Source organism: Maniola hyperantus, chromosome 18, assembly GCF_902806685.2.
Source record: "Maniola hyperantus chromosome 18, iAphHyp1.2, whole genome shotgun sequence".
Classification (NCBI taxonomy): domain Eukaryota; kingdom Metazoa; phylum Arthropoda; class Insecta; order Lepidoptera; family Nymphalidae; genus Maniola; species Maniola hyperantus.
In genome coordinates this window covers 7,810,744-7,835,494 of record NC_048553.1, presented here as the reverse complement: position 1 = coordinate 7,835,494, position 24,751 = coordinate 7,810,744, and the positions used below count along the sequence as shown (strand labels likewise).

Here is a 24,751-nt window from a genome sequence, read left to right as displayed (position 1 = left end):
AAAATGTGTACATTCAAAAGTCAACCTTATTCCCTGTACATAAAGTTTACACTCCCAACTCGCCGTACTGCACGGACCATTTCTCGTAGGCGGACTGTGGCGACCTGGGCGGCCGGATCCTCTTCAGCGCGTCCATCAATATAAAGTTTGTATTCAAAAGTCAACCTAATTACCTTGTACACAAAGTTTAAACTCCCAGCTCGCCGTACTGCACAGACCATTTCTCGTAGGCGGCCAGACTGTGCGGCGACACGGACGGCCGGATCCTCTTCAGCGCGTCCATAAAGTCGTGGAAGGTGATGCTTCGAACCAGGGACAAGTCTAAACATTTAACTTCCTCTGGGTCTAACTCTGAAACAAATGTATTGAAATTCATACTAATATTATATGTGAAAGTGATGTCTATCTGTCTGGTAGCCGGTTTTCACGGCCTACCCGTTCAACCGATTTTGACGAAATTTGGTACAGAGATAGCTTGCATCCCGAGGAAGGATCCGTAGGCTACTTTTAATCCCGGAAAAATCAAGAGTTCCCACGGGATTTAAAAAATTAAAATCCACACGGACAAAGTCGCGGGCATCATCTAGTATATTAGATTTCTCTACGTGTTTGAAGTTTTTAATATATTGTATACTTGCTAGCAGGAGTTCATCTTTTAGGTCTTAGGTTTTTAAGAACCCTTTATTTTTTCTGCAATAAAATAAAATAAAAAATATCCTATATCCTTAATCCTACGTCTCCAGGATCAATTCATTTATTACCATCTGGAGTGTTAACACACTCCTATCAGTAAACTATTGGTATTGTGGGAGGAGGAGGGAGTTTTTAGAAGAGAAAACTTTACTATTCGTGATGCAAGTTTAGAATCGCGAACAATACAATGAGGTCGCTCCTTAAACCACCCTCACATTAAAACTTAGTAACGCTGGCCTATTTTCAAACACCGAGCATTTAGAATTTACCTAGAAATGAAGATTTTTATTTTCCTTTTAGGGTTCCGTACCTCAAAAGGAAAAACGGAACCCTTATAGGATCACTTTGTTGTCTGTCTGTCGGTCTGTCAAGAAACCTACAGGGTACTTCCCGTTGACCTAGAATCATGAAATTTGGCAGGTAGGTAGGTCTTATAGCTGACATTCGGGAAAAAATCTGAAAACCGTGAATTTGTGGTTACATCACACAAAAAAAATTTAATTTAATAATTCTCGTACTATCATTTACCAAAACCAACTGCCTACAAACTTTTTTGTTTAAAAACTTACCCTTGATGGGCCCAAGAGCGGCGTCTCGGCACAACGCAGTAAGGTGGCCCCCCGAATATCCGTCGCTCAGAGCACTGAGCCTCACTATCTCATCGTTTATTAATAATGCTGCTAATTCTCCTACTATCATTTACCAAAACCGACTATCTAAAAGCTTTTTTGTTTAAAGACTTACCTCTGATGGGCCCAAGAGCGGCGTCTCGACACAACGCAGTAAGGTCGCTCCCTGAATAACCGTCAGTGAGAGCGGCGAGCCTCACTATGTCATCGTCAGTTAGCGATGATGCCGCGGCTCCTCGCGCTAAGACGCGCCGTAGAAGCGCACCGCGCGTTCTTGCATCTGGCAAGGTCACGTATACCCGCTTTGGAAACCGTCTGGAGATTATAAATTGTTGTGAGTTTTCATTACTTTCTTTAAGGGTATAAAATCAGTGGAATCTAATGATACGGTTAAGAACTGCAACCACATCGAACCTGCTCGCCGATTGTGTAAGAAAAACGTATTCATCGTCATCGTAATCGTCAACAAATTCTGCCCTTTGATTGGTTGATTCGCTGTTTACATTTTTTCACAGCCAATCAAAAAGCAGAATTTGTTGACGATTACGATAACAATGAATACGTTTTTCTTACACAATTGGGGGTCTGATTGTAATATTTATGCTTCGCCTGGGACGGACAGGAAATGGTAACTTGGTCTTGGACCAATACATAATTAAAATTATGTTTTGATCCCAAAACCAAGTTTATTTAGATTGATTATAATTAATCTAAAGAACGACATCAGGTGAGTCGCAGGGAGCCGCTGGATACAGGCGGCGGCGCACGACCGTACCGTGTGGAAGTCCCTACAAGAGACCTGTCTAGCAGTAGACGTCTATCGGTTATTGATGATGATGATGATGATGATGAATCTAAAGAAATATTTTGAAAAAAAAAATGCTGCTAGGTATTGTGGGACACCCATCACGTAATATCCGCTCAATCATACCCATACGTCACCCGTTACGGGCTGTGCGCACCCCGGTTGCCATCTCGATCTGTCGCGTACTATAGGTAACCTTGTTTTTAACGTCAACATATTTACTCACCTTAACGCAGCCTCATCCAGCTCTTGTGGTCTGTTAGTAGCTGCCATAACAATGAGTCTATCCGCCCCCGCGGCCGGGAGCCCGTCGAACTCCACAAGGAATTCCGTCTTCAGTCGCCGCGACGCCTCATGCTCGCCCGACGATCGCTCGCAGAGAAGCGAGTCTACTTCGTCCACGAATATTATTGACGGCTGTTGGAAACAAGTTAAGTAGTTTTAATAGTTTCCGAAAAAAAAACCAGACAGTTTCAAACAGACACCATAGTGATTTCATAACACTACTAAAGGAAGGGCATATAGGCTATTTTTATTCCGAAAAATCAAAGAGTTCCTACAAGATTTTTAATAAAACTTTATTCCGCCTAGACAAAGTTGCGGCTCATCTTGTTATACATATAGCAACAGCAGACAAATGTATGTCCGCGACAGGTTCACATGGCAATGGGTATGAGGCGGAGGTACGCCCCGCACACCCGTACGTCACCTGCGCTCGCCCACACCTTTATCGCGGGGGCTGTTCCCTCCCCGATTGACATCTTGATCTGTCGCGTACTATACATTACCTACTGGGTAGTTTATCACGAACTTTTACGCGACCTAAAAACCCCTAAAATATCCCTTATCAAGGAGTTGAGTAGACGCAAAACACTGTGGAGTGATAAGAGGGGTGAGGGTTCTTCAGTTGTCACCATTGCGACGAAGGGATCATATTGCTGAATTTTGAGATTATTGGATTGGTGCCCAGTAATGATACTTGGTTTCAATTTTGCATAGTAAAGTTTTCATTAATGTTCACTGAATTATTTGACAAAAATACAACCTTCATAAACGATAGTCGGTTGGATTTGTGCCAAAGTTACACAAGATCTAAATGCAGTGTTCTAACACAAATTGTTGAAACAGAAAGCTCTGAAATCTGAACAACGTAGCGAAAGTGATATGCAGTTGTCACTAAAACGGGTGTATAGTAGTAGTCTGCGACAGGTTGAGATGGCAATCGGGGTATGAGGCGGAAGGACGCCCTGCACACCCGCACGTCACCCGCGCTCGCCCGATCCGGGTTAGCGCGGGGGCTGTACGAATGTGCGGGGCGGTCCCCTTCCCGATTGCCATTTTAACCTGTCGCGTACTATATTGTCATCTTTACTTTTTAGTACTTATTCCATACGAAGCTGGACGTTTATGAACTCGTAATATTCTAATGTTTGTGTACATCTGTCTTTCAGTTAAAGTTGTTTTGTATTATTAACGTATATTTAATGTGAGTCTGTTTGAAAGTCTAACTCGACTGTAGGCGTTAATCTGCGCCTGTACAGAGTTGCCAAATCACATTGCTTCGTAAGTTGCCTCAATTTTGACGAAATTTAGCTTGCATCTCAGAGAAAGACATAAAGTGAAGTAAAGTAAAAGTAAAATACTCTTTATTGTACACCAAAACCAAAATAGAAATATAACAAAGAGTACAACAGAAATAGGGTATTTTTGTCCTGGAAAACCAAACAGTTCCCACGGGATTCTTAAAACGCCTTAATTCATTAGATAAGTCGCGCGCATCATGTATTTGGTACAGAGACTGATACCTATGGAATACTTTTTATCCCGGAAATTCAAAGAGTTTCCACGGGATTTTAAAAAACTGAAACTTACGCGGACGAAGTCGCCGGCATCGTCTCGTTTAATATTTATTAGGTTCCTATATTTTTATGTATTTTTCTTTGTGTGTAATAACGAGTTTTACGTGGTTAATAGATGAGCGCCAACACCAGGTTTTAATTATTATAAATGCGAAAGTGTTTGTTTGGCGGTTTGTCCTTCAATCACATCACAACGAAGCAACGCATCGGATTTTTTTTCATGGGCATAGTTACCTGGAGAGGGATATATGCTCCTTTTTTACCCTGAAAATCAAATAGTTCCTACAGGATTTTTTAAAACCTAAACGTGGATGAAGTCGCGGGCATCAGCTACTATATTAGTCCATATCTTAAAACCGACCTGCAGTTCCCTTGCCACCTGGAACAGGGCTCGCACCATCTTTTCCCCATCGCCCACGTACTTGCTCGTCAACGTGGCTGCGGATATCGAGAAGAATGTCGCCGAGCACTCCGCCGCCACGCATCGCGCCAGTAACGTCTTACCTGTATTACATGGTTGACAGGTGAACATATTTTAAGAGCTTGAATATCACAAATAAATATCCATCATAATCATCATCTTAGGACGTCCGCCTTCCAATCGGAGGTTCGATCCCGGGCACGCACCTCAAACTTTTCGGAGTTATGTGCGTTTTTAAGTAATTAAAATATCACTTGCTTTAACGGTGAAAGAAAACATCGTGAGGAAACCTGCATGCCTGAGAGTTCTCCATAATGTTCTCAAATGTGTGTGAAGTCTGCCAATCCGCACTTGGCCAGCGTGGTAGACTATGGCCAAAACCCTTCTCACTCTGAGAGGATACCCGTGCTCCTTCAGCTTCACAATGCTATATATAGGTTACTCTGGTTCTCCTACGGATCTCATTTCTGTCACGTAGAGAAACTCCAAACATTTCTCCATCACCCGCTGAGAAATTCTGAGTTTCCTTATGAGGCCCATAGTATAGCGACCATGTCTCGGATCCATGTCCATCATCGTCATTATCATCATCAACCGATAGACGTCCACTGCATGCACATAAGTCTCTTGTAGGGACTTCCACACGCCACGGTGTCGCGCCGCCTGAATTCAACGGCTCCATGCGACTCGTCTGATGTCGTCCGTCCACCTGTTGGTGCTGGAAAGGTGCTGGAATGGCGACCTCGCACCGGTAGACGCAGCGTCGGAAGACCCCCCACTAGGTGGACGGACGACATCTATATCCATACTTCATACCAATGCGAAAGAGTGTCTGTCTGCTAGCTTTTCACAACCCATCCGTTTAAACGATTTTGACAAAAGGTACAGAGATAGTTTGAATTCCGGGGACGGACATAGGTTACTTTTTGTCCGTGAAAGCCATTAATTCCATATGGATAAAGTCGTGGGTATTATCTATTTGGTACAAAGATAGCTTGCATCCTGGAGACGGCTACTTTATATCCCGGAAAATCAAAGATATACTTATATCCACGCAGACAAGTCGCGAGCGTCATATAGTTTCAAATAAATGTTCCAAAAGTTATTTATTACCGTTGCCTGGAGGACCAAAGAGCAGCAACCCTTTGGCTGGTGATCGAAGCCCGGTAAAAAGTTCCGGCCTTAACGATGGCAAAACCACCATCTCTTGTAACGCTTGCTTGGCTGCCTATAAAAAAAAACTGTGTTTAATGAGATTGTAATTGAAATTATATCTAGGTTTTATTAATAAAGCACAGTTGTTGTTTATTGGTTTGATAATTCGTAGGCAACATTCCAAGTAAAACAGAAATCTAAGCTCATGTCTAACAAACTAATGAATTGAAAATATGATTCTGCGTACTAATCAATTAACTTCTCAACGGCAAAAGGGCCTATTGTGTTAATGAAAATGATAAAAATTAAACTGTCTTGAGTTGAGCGAACTTTGAAATTCTAACGCTGCGCTGTACATCAAACGTCAGTTGGATAAAAGCCTTTTGACTTTCAGCCTGCCACTAAAATGTAAAGCTAATTTCATACGCGGAAGTCGACCAAACTAATTATTGCTAGGTAAGTGAGCTAGTAAAACGATGCATTTCAAGTGACCTCACTGGTACCTCGGGGTGTGCACTGTGCGTCTTGAATGGTAAGAGTTAAGATCTGGGTTCGATTTCCGGCTTGGTCAATTTAGGAATTTATAATTCTAGACTCGCAGATATTATGGTCTGATCGTGGCAGTTACCCTACTGGCAAGGCCATGTCGCCAAGCTATATAGGCTTCAAGTACGATGTCGCACAGAAACCGATTAAGGGTATGGGTTAAATAAAAACCGCAATACTTATCTAACCTTCCAGATTAGCACGCTTTCATCTTAGACTCCACGTATTACAAGGTTAAGATGCAGTCAATTGGCTAACTTATAATACAAAAATTCGTCGTCATTACTTACATCTTGACCAGCAATATCATCCCAATGGACTTTCGGACCGCCTTCCACAATCTCGTCCAGTATAAGTTGAACCAGCTTGGGGTCCACACCTCGTACAGCGAGCGTCGGCTGGGGGGTCCTACTTCTGGTGGGCGTGCCTCTTTGCGACCCTCCTCCTACGACTCTTCTCACTGGTGACCCGTTCACTGGCACCTGATATGCGCTCTAGTTGTGAGAGGAGACGTTGTGATGTTAATGGAGATGGTATGGTTAGTGAGAAGAAAGCGTAGGAAGGATCAAGAAATACAATAAACTATTCATTACATAAAGGCTAACAGGCTCTGCTAGTTTATCAAAAGGGTCAACTTTAAGATTCAAGCAAAATTAGGCAGGTCGTTATTAGAAACTTAATAGTTGTGGTAAAATACGGTACACACATTTCTATAGATGTGGTTGTACCTTTATCATTTGATATAACAAGTCTAGAACAGATAGGTACTTTCAAGTTTATTTGATATCTGTACCAGTATCCAGTTGATTAGTACTACTACTTAGTAGTGAAGTGTGTTTAGAAAATCAATAGAAATAAATAGTAAATTTCGTTTTAGAATTTTGTTAATTAATATCGAGATGGTTTTGAATGTTGATGGGGTTGAATGACATGCCAATGTGCAACCAATATGAACCAATTTAAGATAAGCTAGACAGTTATTAGTTATCACTGATTATTTATTGAGATCATAATATGGTCTAGAAATATAGACTATAGAAAGAGATAGCCATGTTAAACATAATAGGCGTTATAAATCCAGTTGTTCCACTCTTTTTTTCAATGCACATGCAAATTGTGGAACCAAATCCTTTTTGCGGTGTTACCACTAGATTTCAATATGGGGTTAATCAAGGAGCGGATCTACAAATTCCTGAAAAGCTGGCAACGCATTGACGGTTCCTGTGACGCTGAAAACGTTCATGAGCAGCGGTAATCACTTAACATCAGATAACACGCTTGCTCGCTATTTATATTGAGAAAAAAAAAACCTTTTCTTACCCAGCTAACCGAGCTTGTGTTAACTGTCGACTTTCGGATTTCAGTCTATTTTATATTGCTTTAAATTGGATGATAAGTATGTCAAAAATAAATTAAATTAAATAAATTAATTAATTAATTAAATTAAATTTTTAAATTTCTTAGGAACTAGGGTCTTCCAAAATTTGTAAAATCCACGTCCGCTGTTAGTTTTAAGTTTGCTAACTATGTATTTTAAATTATCAATTTACTAAAAAAGTACGTCAAATTACGAAAGTTTATGACGTCACATCTATGTATTTCATAAAAACTACCTGACTAAGCAAGCGTTTTGGCGAATGATAAAAAGTCGTTGATTTGACTAGTAGTCATCATCCCTATTATTCAGTAATTCCTTTCTAGACACTAGAATACTTACAGACAACTGTCGTTTAACAGCTGGTGGCGTAGAGGCGGGTTTCACGGGATATCTAAATCCGCCATTGGAACTGTTGGGCTGAGAAGATGACCTCCCCATCGATCGCGGCAGGGTCTGTGACTTCATCAGTGGTCCGCCCCCGCCGGGCACTCTCCGGCCTGCGGTTGTTAACTTTCGACCTGCGACTATAAAATAATGTTTTAATTGTTAAAATTTTACGTCGTCAATAGGTTTTAAATTGATAAGAAAGAAAGAAAGAAAGAAAAGACGTTTATTTTCCAAATTGTGCCACACATCACACCTTATAGCCAAGAGCTGGTTATTCCGGCGCTTCTTCCACCTGAGCGTTAAGCCCAACGTGCTTCAAGCAAAAGAAGCGCCGCGCCGCCGGAACAAACTGTCATGTGTGGCACAACCCGAAAAAGGGTCCCCAGCTCAGCATTATGCTGTATGCCTTGTTGCACAAGAACATACAGCGCTGATTTTCAGCTAGTACTGAACCGAGTGACAATAATAACAACTAAGCAATTACCTAACTATTCAGTTAAATCAAGATAGATATATCACAAATGACGATATCCCGCTGGTAGATATAAGAATGACTTATATTGAATTGCAGACAAAAGTGTGTTTAAAAAGCTTTTATCTGCATCTATAGGTCGAACAAGATTTACCTAGTTAACTTGTATGCCACAAAATAAAATATTTTTGCTTTTTTATATGAACTTTGAAAGGACTTATGTCTACTTACTGAAATTTTAGCAAAATTTGCGGTAAAAGAAGAGCTTAAAAAGTTATTTTAGTTATTTTTTTGTGTTTCAACCTTTATGCCCTTTAAGCTTTTGTAGGTCGAAATGAGGGTTTGTTACGCAATTTATAAAGGACATCTTGAAACGTACGGCTCCAGGTAAAATCTTTTCGTGGCATTTACATTTGTATTGAACGTAATTAACGGACTTGTAATGGTTGCACAACAGTGATTTACTTGTTATTGACCAACTGACCTAAGGACGTGGTTTGATAAATTGAAATCCATCAAGTAATCCCAACAATAAAAGGTCTGCGAACGTGGGCGCGAAGGAAAACTTGTACGTGTAAAAGTGCCATAATAATGGGTTCCAGATGTCGACATTCTATATAGGGTCCCCATGTACATGTACGTGCTCGATTTCTACTATATATAAGTACCTAACTACATTAGATACTGTAGACCTTGTTACGCCTAAAACGTTATATAAGTTCAAAACAAAGATTTTATCCTTGTGAGAAGGTTTAAAATGTGCGAGTAAATAAATGCATCTAGGTATAACGTGCGCTCTACATTTGATTGCACTCAAGTGCAATCCTTTTTGTTTCACAAAAAACCGGTCAAGTGCGAGTCAGACTCGCGCACCGAGGGTTCCGTACCTACTACAGTCGTATTTCTTCGATATTTTGTACGATAAATCAAACTACTATGCCGAAAAATAAATAAAAATCTGTTTTGTAATTACTGTTTTCAGATTTTTTCCTTTAGTTGTGTTATAAGAACTACCTACCTGCCAAATTTCATGATTCTAGGTCAACGGGAAGAACCCTATAGGGTTTCTTGACAGACACGACGGACAGACAGACAAGAAAGTGATCCTATAAGGGTTTCTTTTTTCCTTTTGAGGTACGGAACCCTAATAAAACAAACAATCCACTACCAATTACTTAGGTACTACTTCTACTTCTAGGCTGCATTACGTTTAGGACTTTAAAAGAACCTGCCTTTCTTTTCCTGGGATAAAAAGTGCTTTATGTCCGTTTCCAGGATGGAACCTATCTATCCCGAAGTTTTGTACGCAAACGGAACATATTTATCAACGAATCTACTCTAACCTTGCCAAAACTATCCCACGATTGTATAAAGAAACCTTCTAATTGATCTATCATATTGATCGATAAAAAGTCGTAGACGGATTAGGTCAGTGACAGATAAAATTGTACGAAATTGAAGTTTTTATTGTAATGATTTTATTATATAAATAAAATATTTTTATAAATATATATAAATTTTTATATATAAATATTTTTATATTATAGTATCTACCCATATTATAAATGCGAAAGTGTGTTTGTTTATTGGTTTATTGGCTTCTCCTTCAATCACGTAGAAACGGAGCAACGGATCGACGTGATTTTTTGCATGGGTATAGCTAAAGACCTGGAGAGTGACATAGGCTACTTTTTATCCCGGAAAATAAAAGAGTTCCCACGAGATTTTTAAAAAACCTAATTCCACGCGGGCGAAGTCGCTGTCACCAGCTAGTATACCTATATTCAATCACTATAATGCTAGTAATAATTTATGTTCCCACTCACAACCGATCTGTTACTTAATGGAAAGTGGATATCAGCACAAGTGTCGCCCCCACTCATATTTAAATTGATAGAGCCATAAAATAATATAAAACTCTCTATACGTGTTTTTTTTTGTTAAATTGAAAGTACGTAGGTAGAATCGTGTTGGAATATTCTCTGGCTTGAAAACTTCTGCTTTATAAATGGCATGACCCTAGGGAGGCAACGTTAGGTAGGAGAGTACAGCGATGTGATCAATGAGGTCTGGAGCTTGGAATATTTTTTGGAATTTTTAGTTTTTCGTTTGCAGCACTCTTCGTACAATTCTCTTGACTTTAATGAGTCAAAGAGTTGCCACGGGATTTTAAAAACCTACATCCACGCGGACGAAGTCGCGGAGATCAGTTAGTACTTTATATATCCGACTTAATCATTCAGTCATGGGAAAGGATGTGGGAGCCTGTCGGATTTATCCCAATAAATATCTTGCGGTGCGGATGTGCGGACGTCCCCCCGCCTCATACCCCGATTGCCATCTCGGCCTGTCTCGGACTATAGGTACCTTTTAACATCAATGAATCTGCGACAGAGAAAAAAAATACCATTCAGTGATCCAGCTTATAAAATATAGGTATCTATTATCTAGTAATCAAAATCCATAAGGCCGCAATATCTGCAATAGAGCAAAGTTTAGGTTTTTATTATGTAATTATCGGTTATAAAATATGCAAATGGTATTGTGAGATGTAAAAGACCTTGCAGTTCACCCACTAATTTTTACCGAACCGATTTCGATGTCTCGATCAAGAGACGATGTTTTAATCTTCACTGCATTAGAGTGAAATGGCTTATTCCCCACCTCCACTTCGAATTCAAAGCTACCAAAGTCCAGACAGTGCGTAGGAATTTTAAATATGGCTTGGACACAATGTGTGAAGGGAACTTGTCTAACATGGGTCGTGGACTAGACGTTCTACCTGAGACAAGGAAATGTATGAAAGCGTCAATGCGAAAAAATGCGCGAACAAAGTTCACGTCATCAGTGCCGACATCAAATATTTGCTTTGATGCTTAGATGCCACAGAATTTTGCTAGAAGCATTGTGACAAACTGCTTGCAGGTCGTCTTTACGTATACGATCAAACAATCCATCTTGATATAAACAATGTGAATATGAAGTCCCATAGACTCTATAACACTTGCAGTTAGTAAATTAATTACTCACTACAGTAATTAATTTAGCAGCTGGAACGACGACGCGTCGCGTTGAAAAATGAATTTTTCCTCATATAAAAGAAGGTGGGGACCGTTATCTATAGCACCCGATCAAAATGCAGAATAGTTAGGTACCAACTACCAGCTGGACGTAGGGTTGCCATTTTGTAAAAAAGGATTTTTGATGCCACTTACCTACCTAACAACCTATTGAATATGGCAATCATTATATAATTCTACACATCAGCGGGCAATACTGGCAGTAACATGATGCCAATTTTATTGAAACCTTAGAGAATTCTGAGATATACGGGATGTTATAAAGCTCTTAACATCTCGCTGATGACATTCCAGGACATAAAGTGCTGGCGCTTATGGTGAAAGAGGTCCAACACCAAATAAAATGGGATAAGGTCAAGAGAATGATGAAAGAAGGAGCGCGCTCGATGCTATCCTAACCTTTAAGTTTCTCCACATTTTGATTTTTTTTGTCCATTATAAAATATTTGCCCTTGACTGCGATCATATTAGTGCTGATGATACAGTCTAAGATGGAAAAGAGCTAACTTGGACATGGTATATTTATTAAACCTACACCCCTTATCGGTTTCGTACCACTGAGTACCGATTTATAAATTGCCCTTCCGGCAATCGAACCCGATACGTACCTCCGTCACTGCGCCAGGGAGGTCGGCAAAAATATCATTACGCTCGATGACAGCCCTGGGTCGTGTGCTCACAATATTATGTATTACGAAATTGGGACGCACTTTGGGCGACACACGCTGGTGCAATTTTTAAAGATTAAATAACATATCGCCCGAAACCTGAATTTCTGCGTTAACAAAATCCACCCACGACGATTTGTGTTGTAAAGGCTGACAGCTGTGACCTACACTACAATATCACTACCCATTATTATAAATGCGAAAGTGTGTTTGTTTGTAGGTTTATTAGTTTGCCCTTCAATCACGTCGTAACGGAGCAACCGATCGACGTTCTTTTTTTACATGGTTAAAGACTTGGAGAGCGGCATAGGCTACTTTTTTAACCGACTTCCAAAAAGGCCGATTTGCATTTTTTTGAAATCAACAAAGGAAGTTTCCGTGGTGGTCCCATAAAATTTTCGGGATCCAACTCCTTAATTCTGATGCTGCAGGGTAACTGCCCGCCTAAGTTATCAAGATTCAGGAAGTGTTCATAGTGTATTAATATTGTAGGTACCAAGAAGGAACGAGACGATCATTCAGAGCTCTTTTTACCTGATGCCACAACTGTACTAGACCACTGACCTCTATCTACTCTGAAGGTGGGGCTGGTGGGGGTAGCGAAACGAAGCTCGAGTCCACCTTTTCCAGAGAACTTGTACGTAATGTCTATTTTAGTGGTACTATAGATACTAAAAGTTGTACTATTGCAAAGTCTAGCGTTAAGAAAGTGGAGATCAAACGTCGTAGTCATAGAATATCTATACTACAGATGCAGAGTATTATTTAGCAGGAGTTACTCCAATGTGAGAATGTTTGAAAGGTGTTACAAGTTACATTCAGTGCCTAGCTCACACTAAGTTCGACCGAAGCAATCGATGTTAATTAGCATAATTTCTGGTTGGCTAACCTGTGACTTCGCTCAACCACTTTCATTTTTATCTTTCGTTGGACAAATTTTATTTAGCTTATTATTTTTTGTTAGCTGTATGATATAATAACTGAGTCCTCTCGAAAGTCTAGACAAAGGGCCGTGCTCGTGCAACGATACGAAAATTGTTTGAGCTCAAAGCAATCTCAATTTCAGAATAAGAAATTCTTTGTTGTCTGATGAGCTATTTGATTAAAGAATTCATATATAATATATTACAAGTTAGTAGGTACTTAGCAAAAAAAATGCTTTTTATTACCCTACTGCTACTGTCTAGAATAGTAACAAGATAAATAGTATAATTACCTAAACGATGTCTTCTGTTATCTAGTGACTAACTGTTTTAATTTGAATAAAAGCAATCATTTTAAGCAAGTTAATCAAATTTCTTTAAACTAAGTAACTATATGAGTGATAATATAAAACACTTTTCTGGCTAGCCAAAGCCAACCCTAGATTCGATTCCCATTTTATATTTTTTTTCTCCTAAAGAAATAATTGCTTATTGGCACTGAGTAAGGATGGTATGTTCTTACCTACCAGAGGTTCGACAAAGCCGTCTTGACAGAGCTCGTGCGGTAACCGGTAATATTTACCACGAGATGAAAGGCGTCGGACTACTGTCTCCTTATACCTACTGTGCTATTCGCGTAGATATACTTCAGTAAGTGGGTACGTATCTACATATAGAATATAATAATTCCGCCTATAGCAAAATTTCCTCGTTGCAAGGAAAATATGCGACACAAAGACGTACAGCGCTGAAAGCCGATCTCATATTAGTTAACAGACAGGAGGACAAAACTTTTCTGTCTAGCCAGCGAGACGGCCTTCGGGCAACTTTTCTTATTCGAAAAAATAGCCAGATATTTTTTCTCCTAAAGAAATAATTGCCTATTGGCACTGTAAGGATAGTATGTTCTTACCTACCAGAGGTTCGACGAAGCCGTCTTGACAGCGCTCGTGCGGTAACCGGTAATATTTACCACGAGATGAAAGGCGTCGGACTATTGTCTCCTTATACCTACTGTGCTATTCGCGTAGATATACTTCAGTAAGTAGGTACGTATCTACTACATATAGAATATAATAATTCCGCCTATAGCAAAATTTCCTCGTTGCAAGGAAAATATGCGACACAAAGACGTACAGCGCTGAAAGCCGATCTCATTACCAGCCGTTAACAGACAGGAGGACAAAACTTTTCGGTCTAGCCAGCGAGACGGCCTTCGGGCAACTTTTCTCATTCGAAAAAATAGCCAGATATTCAGGATAGACATATTTATGGGCTAGATAGATACACCCAGACTATTAAAGACAAAAGTTGATGTATGCTTTGCCATACTTAGATGAGGGCAATTGCGGGCAAAATACTATTGTTTGCGAGTGGATAAAGAGTTTTTATGGAGGCAAAAAGTAAATAAGTAGGCTCCTACTGTTATTAACATTGTACTTCTTGCGCAATATGCAACAGAGATTTTGCGGTCTTGAAAGTTTTAAGCACTCACTCCGGTTTTGAAACGCGCAGGAACTTTTAGAAGTCAATAAACAGAAGCAAAAGAGACTGGTAAATATATCTTTTTCAAATGCAGCCAAGGACTCTATATGAATTTATTTAAGGTATACTCGTAAAAGGATTTAGGTATAAGTGACAATGTTCACTCGGAGAAAGATTAAATATTAATTTGTTTTCGAACCAGTATCAAAATAAAATAAAAATGCTCAAAAGAGCTTCTTGGAAATAATTTTGTGAGCGTGTGATGGATTAGCGAATAAAGTTGTCGACATAAAGAAGAAGAAATACACAGCCTGTAGAAACTACGCCAATAAAGCTGAGGGCAATAGCACGGTTCATATTGTTGAGAACGAGCAATTTGAACTGGCTCTATTAGATCACAACTTCAGGAATTTACGCTTTATTAGTAGGTAACTACCTATCATAGCAAATTGAAATAACCACTTCCAATCATTTAAATGCTGCGGAGGCGAAATGCGAATATTCAATTATTAAGATTGGTTTACTTTACGTCGAATCAACGCACGCAGTCGTCTATCCTTCTTCCTGAAAAAAATCGGATAGATTCAGCAAGAGATAGATTTCTTTGATTTCTGTAGTACGTCTATTAAATTGCGCTGGGTCTAGAAACTTGTGATTTTACGGATAGCTTTTCTCTGTTTTCTCTATAGCTAACGTAAACTCTCACTCAGATTTTTTTTCTTGAAATTTCACCTAAGCGAACCTGAGGAGGGTCAGCTATCGACGATATTGGCAAATATTACGAAAGAAAATGTGAATTTCCGCCTGAAGCCAAAACAAAACACATCGATGTTACTAAAGTACTCGTAAAGTCCGTAAAGAGCTAACCAAACAAATGATACCAGGCAGAGGAAATAGAGGATGTATCAAGTTTGATTTATAATACCGACTACCGACGGCGACAATGACAACGATATGATGTTTCCATTTCCACGCAATTTATTTACATACAGTGCGATAACTATAGGAAACACGTAACGTAATACTACAATACTATCTCTTCGTATATAGAGACGAAGAAAACAATGAAATATTTTTTATCTTATCTGTATAAGCAAGGATAGAGGCGATATCTCTACAAATCCTTTTAAAATTATTTAGGTTTCGTACAAAATTAGTGTCGCCAAGGTTTTGGCCGAACCACCGAACATACCGACGATACTGATTGTTGGGTATCCAAAGAAGATAACATTTTTCATCTACAGGTAGGTAGATCTTGGGCCAAATTCTTGGCATATGGCAAAGGTTGGTCACATATTATTATAACTAGCTATAGTATGGAAAAATGGGTCCAATATTGATTTACGTATGAGAGAAATAGAAATTTCTGATCAACCAGTTACTCCTATATGTTATGGTTTTAAACTTAGCTCTTAGATCCCTTTAAGTACAAATACAAACATTACAATCTGTAAATACTTATTGTCTATTTTATACTTAGATCTATGAGCGTGTCTGAATCATCATTAACACAGCTAAACATGGACAACTAATATGGTATAATGACTCACTGAAAAGGGATAAGTAAAAATCACCACTGATCGTATGCTTACGAGACGTACAAAACGCATTTTTATTACTAAAATTCATGTGACGTGAAAACGATTTGGTCGTATAAACCTTGAAAAAAAAATGAGGAAGTCACCTATAAGGTCGACCCTAAAGTGACCCCTGTACATGCTCTTTTACAGCGCGCCCAATAGCATTTTCAGTACTAACGCGGTATTTTAGTAAAAATGTTGGCTCTGGCGCCTCATGGTTGCGAACTCTACTATGAAATCAATCTGTAAAGGGGTGAGACAGTATCAAAAATGGTACATTATACTTAATTGGTATGGTATGCCTTGTCAAATAGCAGAGGATTTCGTTACACAGCTAGTTACTATTGGCTATTTAGATCTGAGCGGTCATCTCTATTGATCCATAAGCACTATTTTAAGCGAACGAATTCGCGGACCGTTAGCTATCTTCTATTAATAAAATGGGGTTAAGCCGACATATAAAACTGTCATGTTATAAGTGGTATAAATTCGTACTGGATATATTATCAAACTTTGATGTTGCTATGGGATTTATCTGCGTAGATAAGAAATCATCTTGATTTAGGGATGATATTTGCCAGCACGCGGCGGGCGCGGGCCGTGCCACGTACGACGCGCGGACGAGGCACGGATTCAAAACATCACGTACATTTTATTTGAAGCAGTTTCTGAAGGACGTGACACGGTGACGGTTTTCTCTGATCGACATTTTTGGATTTTCACCGGCAAATCGAACTGTACAAAATAATGTCACGGTCGTAAACATATTATAGCTATGTACCTATAAAATACACGAATATGTGCATACAACCGTTGTCGCCAAGTAAACCAATGAGGCGGGTGGCGCCTGACCATCCGTAACACGATCCAATTGTGGGAATACAAGTCAAACGGAAACGGCCGTCCCACAGTTTGCGCTCCACCGCTTTCTCCCTATGCCGAGCATAGGATATTCTATACTGGCTATCGTGTACCGGTTCAAATTAAAGGTTCACTTGGCAATGAAGGCAGTAGACTCTTACACATGTTGCCGTTATCGATAACTTTTTATACGTACACGATTTTAAGAAGTTTTTAAAGATTAAGTTGAATCGTAGTAAGGCGTAGACGCCCAAAAAAGTTAACGGATAGAAATCTTTGAGTCGATCTTTATTAGACTTTGATTCTTAAGACTTGAGCTCATAACTAAAACTAAACTAAAATTATTCTTCGGTAGGTATTCTTTTATCAGGACATTATCCCTCTCTGCCGAGGATTATAGACGTGCAAGACCGTTAAGCGTCTACATTGCAGTTGCAGGTAAATTCTGAGAATAATTATTAGGGTTATAGTAGAACTGGGTACACTTCTACAGCTTCACCTTCCTGTAGAATTTTCAATTTATATTTGGTAAGGTTCTTTAATAACGTCAAACTTGAAAATGCATAGAAAGTGGTAAAATATTATGATTTTCCGGCAAATTGTGAAACACCTATTCAAAAGCTTTCGTAAATGAAAACGGCCGCGACGGACGTTGAATTGCGTGCTCCAAACCTTTTCAGAAACAGCTGAGCGAGGCCTTTCCGCTACTCAGCTACACCTTACCGATTCATGATAAAGAAATTTTTTACCCACCAATAAAAAATAAAATGTCGTTAGAAATATTTCTGGGAAATAATCACGAATAGCCTAATCGTTAGCTGTTGTCTGTTTGGAAAGTTACTTTTGTGTAACTACATTTACTAGATATTGCGAAAAGGTGAATGGATTGCGTGAAAGAGGATATGCGTGTAAAAGGGGTGGATAATACGTTGACGGATGACAAAAGTGAGTGGAAGAAAAATACATGTTATGCCGACCCCACGTAACGTTAGATAAGGTAAGGAAGAAGAAGAAGCGTTTTAGGGAGACTGATTTTTCTTTCTTGCACTTTACGACAATCTTATCAAAGACTAGGCACGATTGCGTACCCTGACCCATGTTTACATTCAGTGCTAGACGACGTTGAGCAAAACGCGAATTCGCTAAAAATCTTTTACTATGCTGGGGGGTGCTGTATACATAGTACTGTAGGCACCTACATAGAGATTGTTGGGGAGATGTCTTTTTCTTCTTGGCGAAAGAGAAATAGGCTGCCGCTATTCTTAGAATAAGTATGAGTCGTAAAGTGATACGAATGCCTGAAACTTGAGTAAGAGCCCGTTACAAAGGTGCCTATTTTAAGCCACGGCGAATTGATGACAACGGGTTCGTCACAAACGATCGACTCGGAATAAAAACTGTGTCAGCTTTGGCGAATCTTTGTAGCGGCAAGATTTTGTTCAACTTACGCTATTTGTTTGTTACTATTAGTGCATGTTGATTTTAGCGGATTTTTTATTTTAGTCCGATATTTTAGCACACTTTCATTTTTATAACGAGAAACAGTTGACAGTAGGTATGTGCTTATAGCAATGAAATGTTTATTTAATGATCCCATGAATTCACTCGGCGAAGCTAATAGCAGGAAGCATAAAATTTTAAGAAACACCTGACGGTTTTCAGCAGTCGTGTTTAGATCATTGTAGGTATTACAACTTTTAAGTGCATGTCAAATACCTAAAGTAGGTAACTTAACTAGGTACATTTCCTTCACAGCACATATTGTCTTCCCAAAAAAGAAAATATAAGTATTGTCGGTAAAGATAGAGAAGGATCATAAAAGAATGAAAATGTGTAACGGAGTCTACGGAAAAAGATGAAAACTATAAATTGTGAAGTTTCTATTCATAACTTTTGAAATGAATAAAGTTTTACAAATCTTTTTCAATGCTGAGTTAGGTTTTTCTTAGTGAATGAAAAATGGTCTATCACTTTTACAATGGTTATTATGAACCGTAACGTCTATTGCAGACTACCCATAATAATAGTCGGCCAGTACAATAATCGGAGTAAGGTACTTGTCCGACCGCCGACGATTAGTGAGAAACGAGTTGAGCTAAAAACTAGAAACATGTTGGTGAGCAACGAGAAGCGAGTGTGACGGACGATTATTATTCGTAACTACGCGAGTGTTTTGATTGACAAAAGAGCGTCGCTGAGCGAGGTTTTCTTTTATAGTTTTTGTCGCTGCGACAAACAGGTGGAGAGAGTTCTCGCCGACAGTGTGCAGTCAGCAATCAGCTATCAATTATATTTATCTCTTTAATTTTTATTGACATGCAATTATAGATCGATTGAAAGTTTCTTGAGCAAGAATCGTCTGTAGCCAGTCGTTTTCACGTCGGGCGATGGCACGAGTGCCAATCACAACTGTCGTCCCGCCCGATAAGATTTTGACAGATAGAAAAATAAAACATACCAGCGAACACGAATAAGGAATACAGTAAGCTACTTGAGTCGATGTAAAATCGAATTTTCTTTCTCAATTTCTGTAATCAATACTTATAATAATTGTCAAATAAAAATCGGTCTCAAAAAATCAGTTGTCTGCGTTAGGCCTAAAATAATATATGGATCAGAAATTGGAGTACCTTAGCTCAAACCGATATGATTATGATGACAATTTGACAACCGTTATCAAGCCGTTATCAATTTTAATCTAGTGAATTGGTGACAACTTGATGGCAAATAGATCGTTACAATATATTTATCCGAAATCGGATCGAATCGGACGTAATATTTAGGACGCCCCATTGGATGATTCTGTTCTGACTTAGTGTAAAAGCTGTAGTCATTTGACACAGTTTGCTCCATTGGTTCTAAAGGGCCTCTAGAATACACCTTTTCAAGGAATGTATCGAATTACAGATCAGATATAAGTACCTCCTATGTAATCTTATGTAAGAAATAAAACCTTGCATACTGTTAATGAATAATGGACAAGACTCGTTTACAAACTCAATATATCAAAATGCAAATACATACTAGGAATCCTTGTTTAATTTTCATGCTAGTGTTGTTGCGAACCTATAGTGGGTATTATTAAAATGCCACAGAATTCTGAATAGTTAGGTAGAGAAGATCTTTAAAGGCTTAAAGGAATGTACAGTAGCCGGCAAGAAATATTGTACATGGACCTTTAGAATGAAGAATTCAGCTTTGTAGAGTGTTGTCTCTGTCACTTATACCTATGTGATGTTTTGCCAGTCTCAACGACAGAGACAACGCTCTACGAAACCGCTATCTCTTTCTAAAGGTTGACGTACAATATTTTTTGCCGGGTACTGTAAGCTTATCACCGCTATAGTGGCGTGCACAGAATTCAGAGTCTTAGGTTAGTTGCCTGTTTTCTGGCAGGTTAACCTAGTGAAAAAAATCTATTCTGTACTTCAAGGGTCGGGATCGTACGTATTCGCACCACCAAAACGCATATCGAAGAATCACGGATACGAACCGAATACGGATGAGTGCACAAACGCCCTAACACTTAAGGCGCTGCACTTTAAAATAATCTGCCAAATACATTAGATATGCCTGACTAGATTCAGACGTGTCCTTGTTCATGGGCCTGTTCATGCGACATACCTACATACATATTATAATATTTATAATGAATATCAGTCTCGATCACGTAATTTTAACTTTTCTATTTACCTTATTTAGAATTCTGTGGTATGTACAATAAAACAAGGCTGTAAACAGACCATGCATGTTAAACGAGCTTGCTATAAAATGACGCATCTGCAATTTCAATGAATGTATTCCCTTTGTCTAGAAAACAAAGCAGCTGACTCTACCAGGTTTTTTTCATTCAACATCTGGAGATAGAAATGCAAAAGGCCCTGGCATTTGCAGAAGGCTAACAGTTTATGGTAACAAACAAAAAAACATACATCTGTAAATTGCAATAGGAACATCATATCTCATAAATAGGATGATGAAAAAATTACCCAGCTGCAGAATTCTTACATCCTAATTCGTAACTGTATAAAGGGGAGACCCATAAAGTCGTAAAGAAGCTATAAAAATAATTTTAATAATTAAATGATACCCGCGACTTCGTCCGCGCAAGTTTTGGTTTTGTTTTACCTACTTCCATGGGAACTCTGATTTTTTTGCAATAAAAAGTAATATCTATTCTCTGTAACAAATAGATGATGCCTTCATTAGCATGGATTTGTACATAATTGTTCAATGGATTTCAAAAATTTTGTGGGGACTCTTTGATTCTCCAGAGTAAAAAGTACCCTATGTTCTTTCTGAATGCAAACTATCTCTGTACAGTACGCGGCCGAAAGTAATGAACATTGACCTTCAGAAGGAGATAGCGGATTTGTAGAGCACTGTCTCGGTTGTTGAGACAGACAAAACGTCATAAAGGTATTAGTGACAGAGACAACGCTCTACAAAGCCGAAATGTCATTCTAAAGGCTGATGTACATTACTTCCAGCCTCATACTGTACCTAATTTCATCAAAATCAAGCATGAAAAGCTAGCTTTTATGGTCGATTTTGATGCTGTCTAGACAAACACACTTTCTCATTTATAATATTAGTAGTACGGAATTATGGATCATTAATATTATCATCATTATTTAGTCAGCCAAAATTCTGACTGGAATTTTAACATAATAAAGTAGTTATGATCCTTAATGATAAGGAAAAAGTGGTACCTTTTCGAACGGGCTTATGGATTTCAATCATTTTAAAAACAGTCCTTTTTTAGTAAATAGTCTGTCAGGTACCTAACTGTTGTATACATACTTAATAACAATGTAGTAATAGTGTGTTGTACTTAGATTAAATATTGGAAAGTATTGTCACTCTACCATTTTCTTATGAATCATCAATAATTACTTTATTAGTAAAATCAGGAAGCTTAGTTGCTACCACCACCATAGATAAAAAGGTGAACTAGCATTACTAAAATGTTGTTTTTATTTATGAATAACTAGCGCCCCGACCCTGGCTTTGCACAGGTAGCTTATTACAATTTTCATAGGGATCTCTAATTTTTTTTAAATAAATGTAGCCTGTCACTCAGAATTAATGTAACTTTCTACTAGTAAAAGAATTTTTAAAATCAGTTCAGTATTTCCAGAGATTACCCCCCTGCAAACTCTACAAACTTTACCTCTTTATAATATTATTAGTATAGAAGTGTAGATATTGCTCTCAAGTCTCAACCACTTAATACAAATTTTGACTGACTTAATAAATTTTATTAAGTAAATTCTATTTTGCGGGTTTACTTGGATATACTTATTTCATCCTGGTTAAAATTGAAATCATTTTTTATCACTAACCAATCAAAATGAATGAAAGATCAATAGTGGACACACACAAAGCAAAAACAATATTTTATAAGCACAGTGAACCCACATGCAAATGCTGATTTACATAACATGCCAATTGTAAATATCTTGTGTTAATGATATCATGTCACAGGTTAAAGTGAAATTTATGAGAATTTCAAAACTTTGCAGTAGGTTATGTCAAACGAAGCAAAGCTATGTGGTATTCTACCTTCATTTGGTGGCTTTGTTTGACCACTGTTACTTTCTGTGTGAGCTAGTAGCGTTGTCTTGGACTTCTCTAATGGCTTGCGTTTAAGAGGAGACTCCGTAGGCTTTTTGTCACTCCGTTCGGGCTCACTCTCTACGCCCAATTTACTGAGGGCCACTAGGTTCGCTACACGGGAGGACAACATTTACTTTTAATAAACTTTTAAAAGAGTATCGTGTGGCTATATGAGTATATCACATCAAAAACTAAATTTAACAAGCTAAGCATGCAATAAACAGCCAAGTTCAATAAAATACTCAGTAGAAACTATCAGTAAACATAGAAGGGCTTGAAAATAAAGATAGCAGTGTAACATTTACTAATAATAATATAACAGAAAGTATGGAGGTTATTACCCAGGAAATGTAAACGGTCCTTAGCCATGCCAAGGTTGGTTTTCATCTTATCGTGGAGCCTCTGTGCTCGCTGCCAGGCATCTCCACGACCCCCCCAGCAGTCCACAGCGATCCCTCGCTCCAACTCATAGATACCTTTCTTGTATAATTCTATAGCTAATTCTTTTTGGCCTGTATTACAAAAAACTCAAACTCAACTTCACAATCTAGATTAACTACCTAACTCCAACAATGGCAAAAGAGATTCAATAACTACTTGTAATTTGTAAATATTGACATAAACTTCTACGTTTGGTCACTAGATTAAACATAAAGCGCTATGCAGCCACACAAGCAACTTACCTTCATTCTCCTCGTCTATTTTGAGCGCTTTCGAGATGTATTCGAAAGCTTTTCGATGGTGGTGCTTCTGTTTGGCCAGAAGCGGGTCCCCGGGACCCACATTGTTTACATACGCCATTTCCTCACTGTGCGCGATCTCCGTGGACACCACACCGTCTTTTACGACCACCTCTAAGTTACATTCACCGTTCTTACGAGGCCTATGAATGAAACGATGCGATGCAGAGTATAAATATTTGAAAATTATAAATAACTGGTACAAAATAGACCTCAGTAAATTAAACAGAATTATTATTGGGAACGAAACCACATAAAGATTTCTTTTATGGACAGAGGGTTGCGAGTCATTTCGCAACGCAGAACCCTTCGCTATGTCTGCATCAGACTTCTTGGATTTTCGGTTCGGCGACCTAGTAGTTTTTCGCGGTAAACGACCACCATTGAAATCGTCACCGGAAACCATCAAGAACACTAAAGTCCCAGCTGGTTTAACACCAAATAGCCATACACTTTGTATCAAGACACGCACGCTTATTATTGTACTAAATTAATTCTTTAAACCGCAAGAAGAGTACATAATGACTGACAGCCGAGCACAGCAGCCGAGGGCCGAGACTCGAGAGTCGAGAGAAGAGTAAGATATACACTGTAGTCTGTGGAGTAAGGGAAGAGTTGATAATTTTTGACAGTTTGACTTGACAGTTGACTATGACTTGGCTTTGACACTCTTGACCTGCGACAAGGCTATCTTGGCGCGTGGCGAAAATCAGAACTAACGTCGCCATCTTGTGAAGTGACCGTGAAGTGTCACGCTGTCTCCATAAATGCGGTGTTGCTAAGTAACAAATCTGAAATTTACTGTTTTTGTTAAATAATATGAGAGCCATTCCATATAATAACATCACGACATATCCCGATTATTATATACAGCATAAATGTGTAGCTTATAGGCATAGCTAAATTTAGCACTAGAAAAATATAGTATTTGAGCAGGTATTGCAAGTCCATGGTCTATAAATGGTTTTTATTATTCGTTCTCGATTTGGAAACAGGGACCCTATTTCTCATTCTCTAATTTTAACTAATTAGCTAAAACCAAAATTTGATTTTCGTCATTGACATTTTCTATATATTCCGTAAAATTGAAGAGATTTTATTTGCTGGCAGCCTTTGTTCTACAACCACCACGAACACGAACCCACAGAACACATTTACTCCAGGAGAAGAAGCCCAACTACATACAAATAAAGTGCAGACTCTGCACCGTCACGCCATCTATTAGTGATTCCATAGAATTAAACTTTTGGCGCGAAATTACGAACCGTTTTTTTTTTTTCTATATTAGGCCCGCATTTCAATCGCCAAATAATCTTTAACCGAGGAGTTTATTCCACAGTTAAAGATTATTATTTATGGCGATTGAAAAGCGGTCATAACAAAACTGGAATAAAACAAGTAAAAACTTTTTAAAATGCTATAATTTTTAGAAATAAATTTTTATATTATA

The 24,751-nt window shown here is 38.6% G+C and overlaps 1 protein-coding gene across 4 annotated transcripts in view; it reads right to left on the bottom strand.

Moving 5' to 3' along the window:
- spas (spastin) overlaps positions 1–23,851 on the bottom strand; it is a 33,105-nt gene extending 9,254 nt beyond the window's left edge. Inside the window, exons 1-10 of one of the 4 annotated variants that reach the window (XM_034977900.2) lie at positions 23,245–23,849; positions 22,903–23,073; positions 22,508–22,672; positions 7,826–8,010; positions 6,399–6,602; positions 5,521–5,635; positions 4,348–4,490; positions 2,354–2,544; positions 1,438–1,637; positions 174–351 (exon numbers count right to left, since the gene is read on the bottom strand). In XM_034977900.2, the coding sequence (XP_034833791.1) occupies positions 188–351; positions 1,438–1,637; positions 2,354–2,544; positions 4,348–4,490; positions 5,521–5,635; positions 6,399–6,602; positions 7,826–8,010; positions 22,508–22,672; positions 22,903–23,073; positions 23,245–23,707 (2,001 nt within the window). In that variant the 5' untranslated portion in view covers positions 23,708–23,849 and the 3' untranslated portion in view covers positions 174–187. Of the gene's footprint in view, positions 1–173; positions 352–1,437; positions 1,638–2,353; positions 2,545–4,347; positions 4,491–5,520; positions 5,636–6,398; positions 6,603–7,825; positions 8,011–22,507; positions 22,673–22,902; positions 23,074–23,244 lie in introns of all 4 variants that reach the window. The other 3 variants (XM_069504711.1, XM_034977901.2, XM_034977902.2) reach the window with 3 other exon arrangements.
- Between the last annotated feature and the right edge of the window lie 900 nt (positions 23,852–24,751).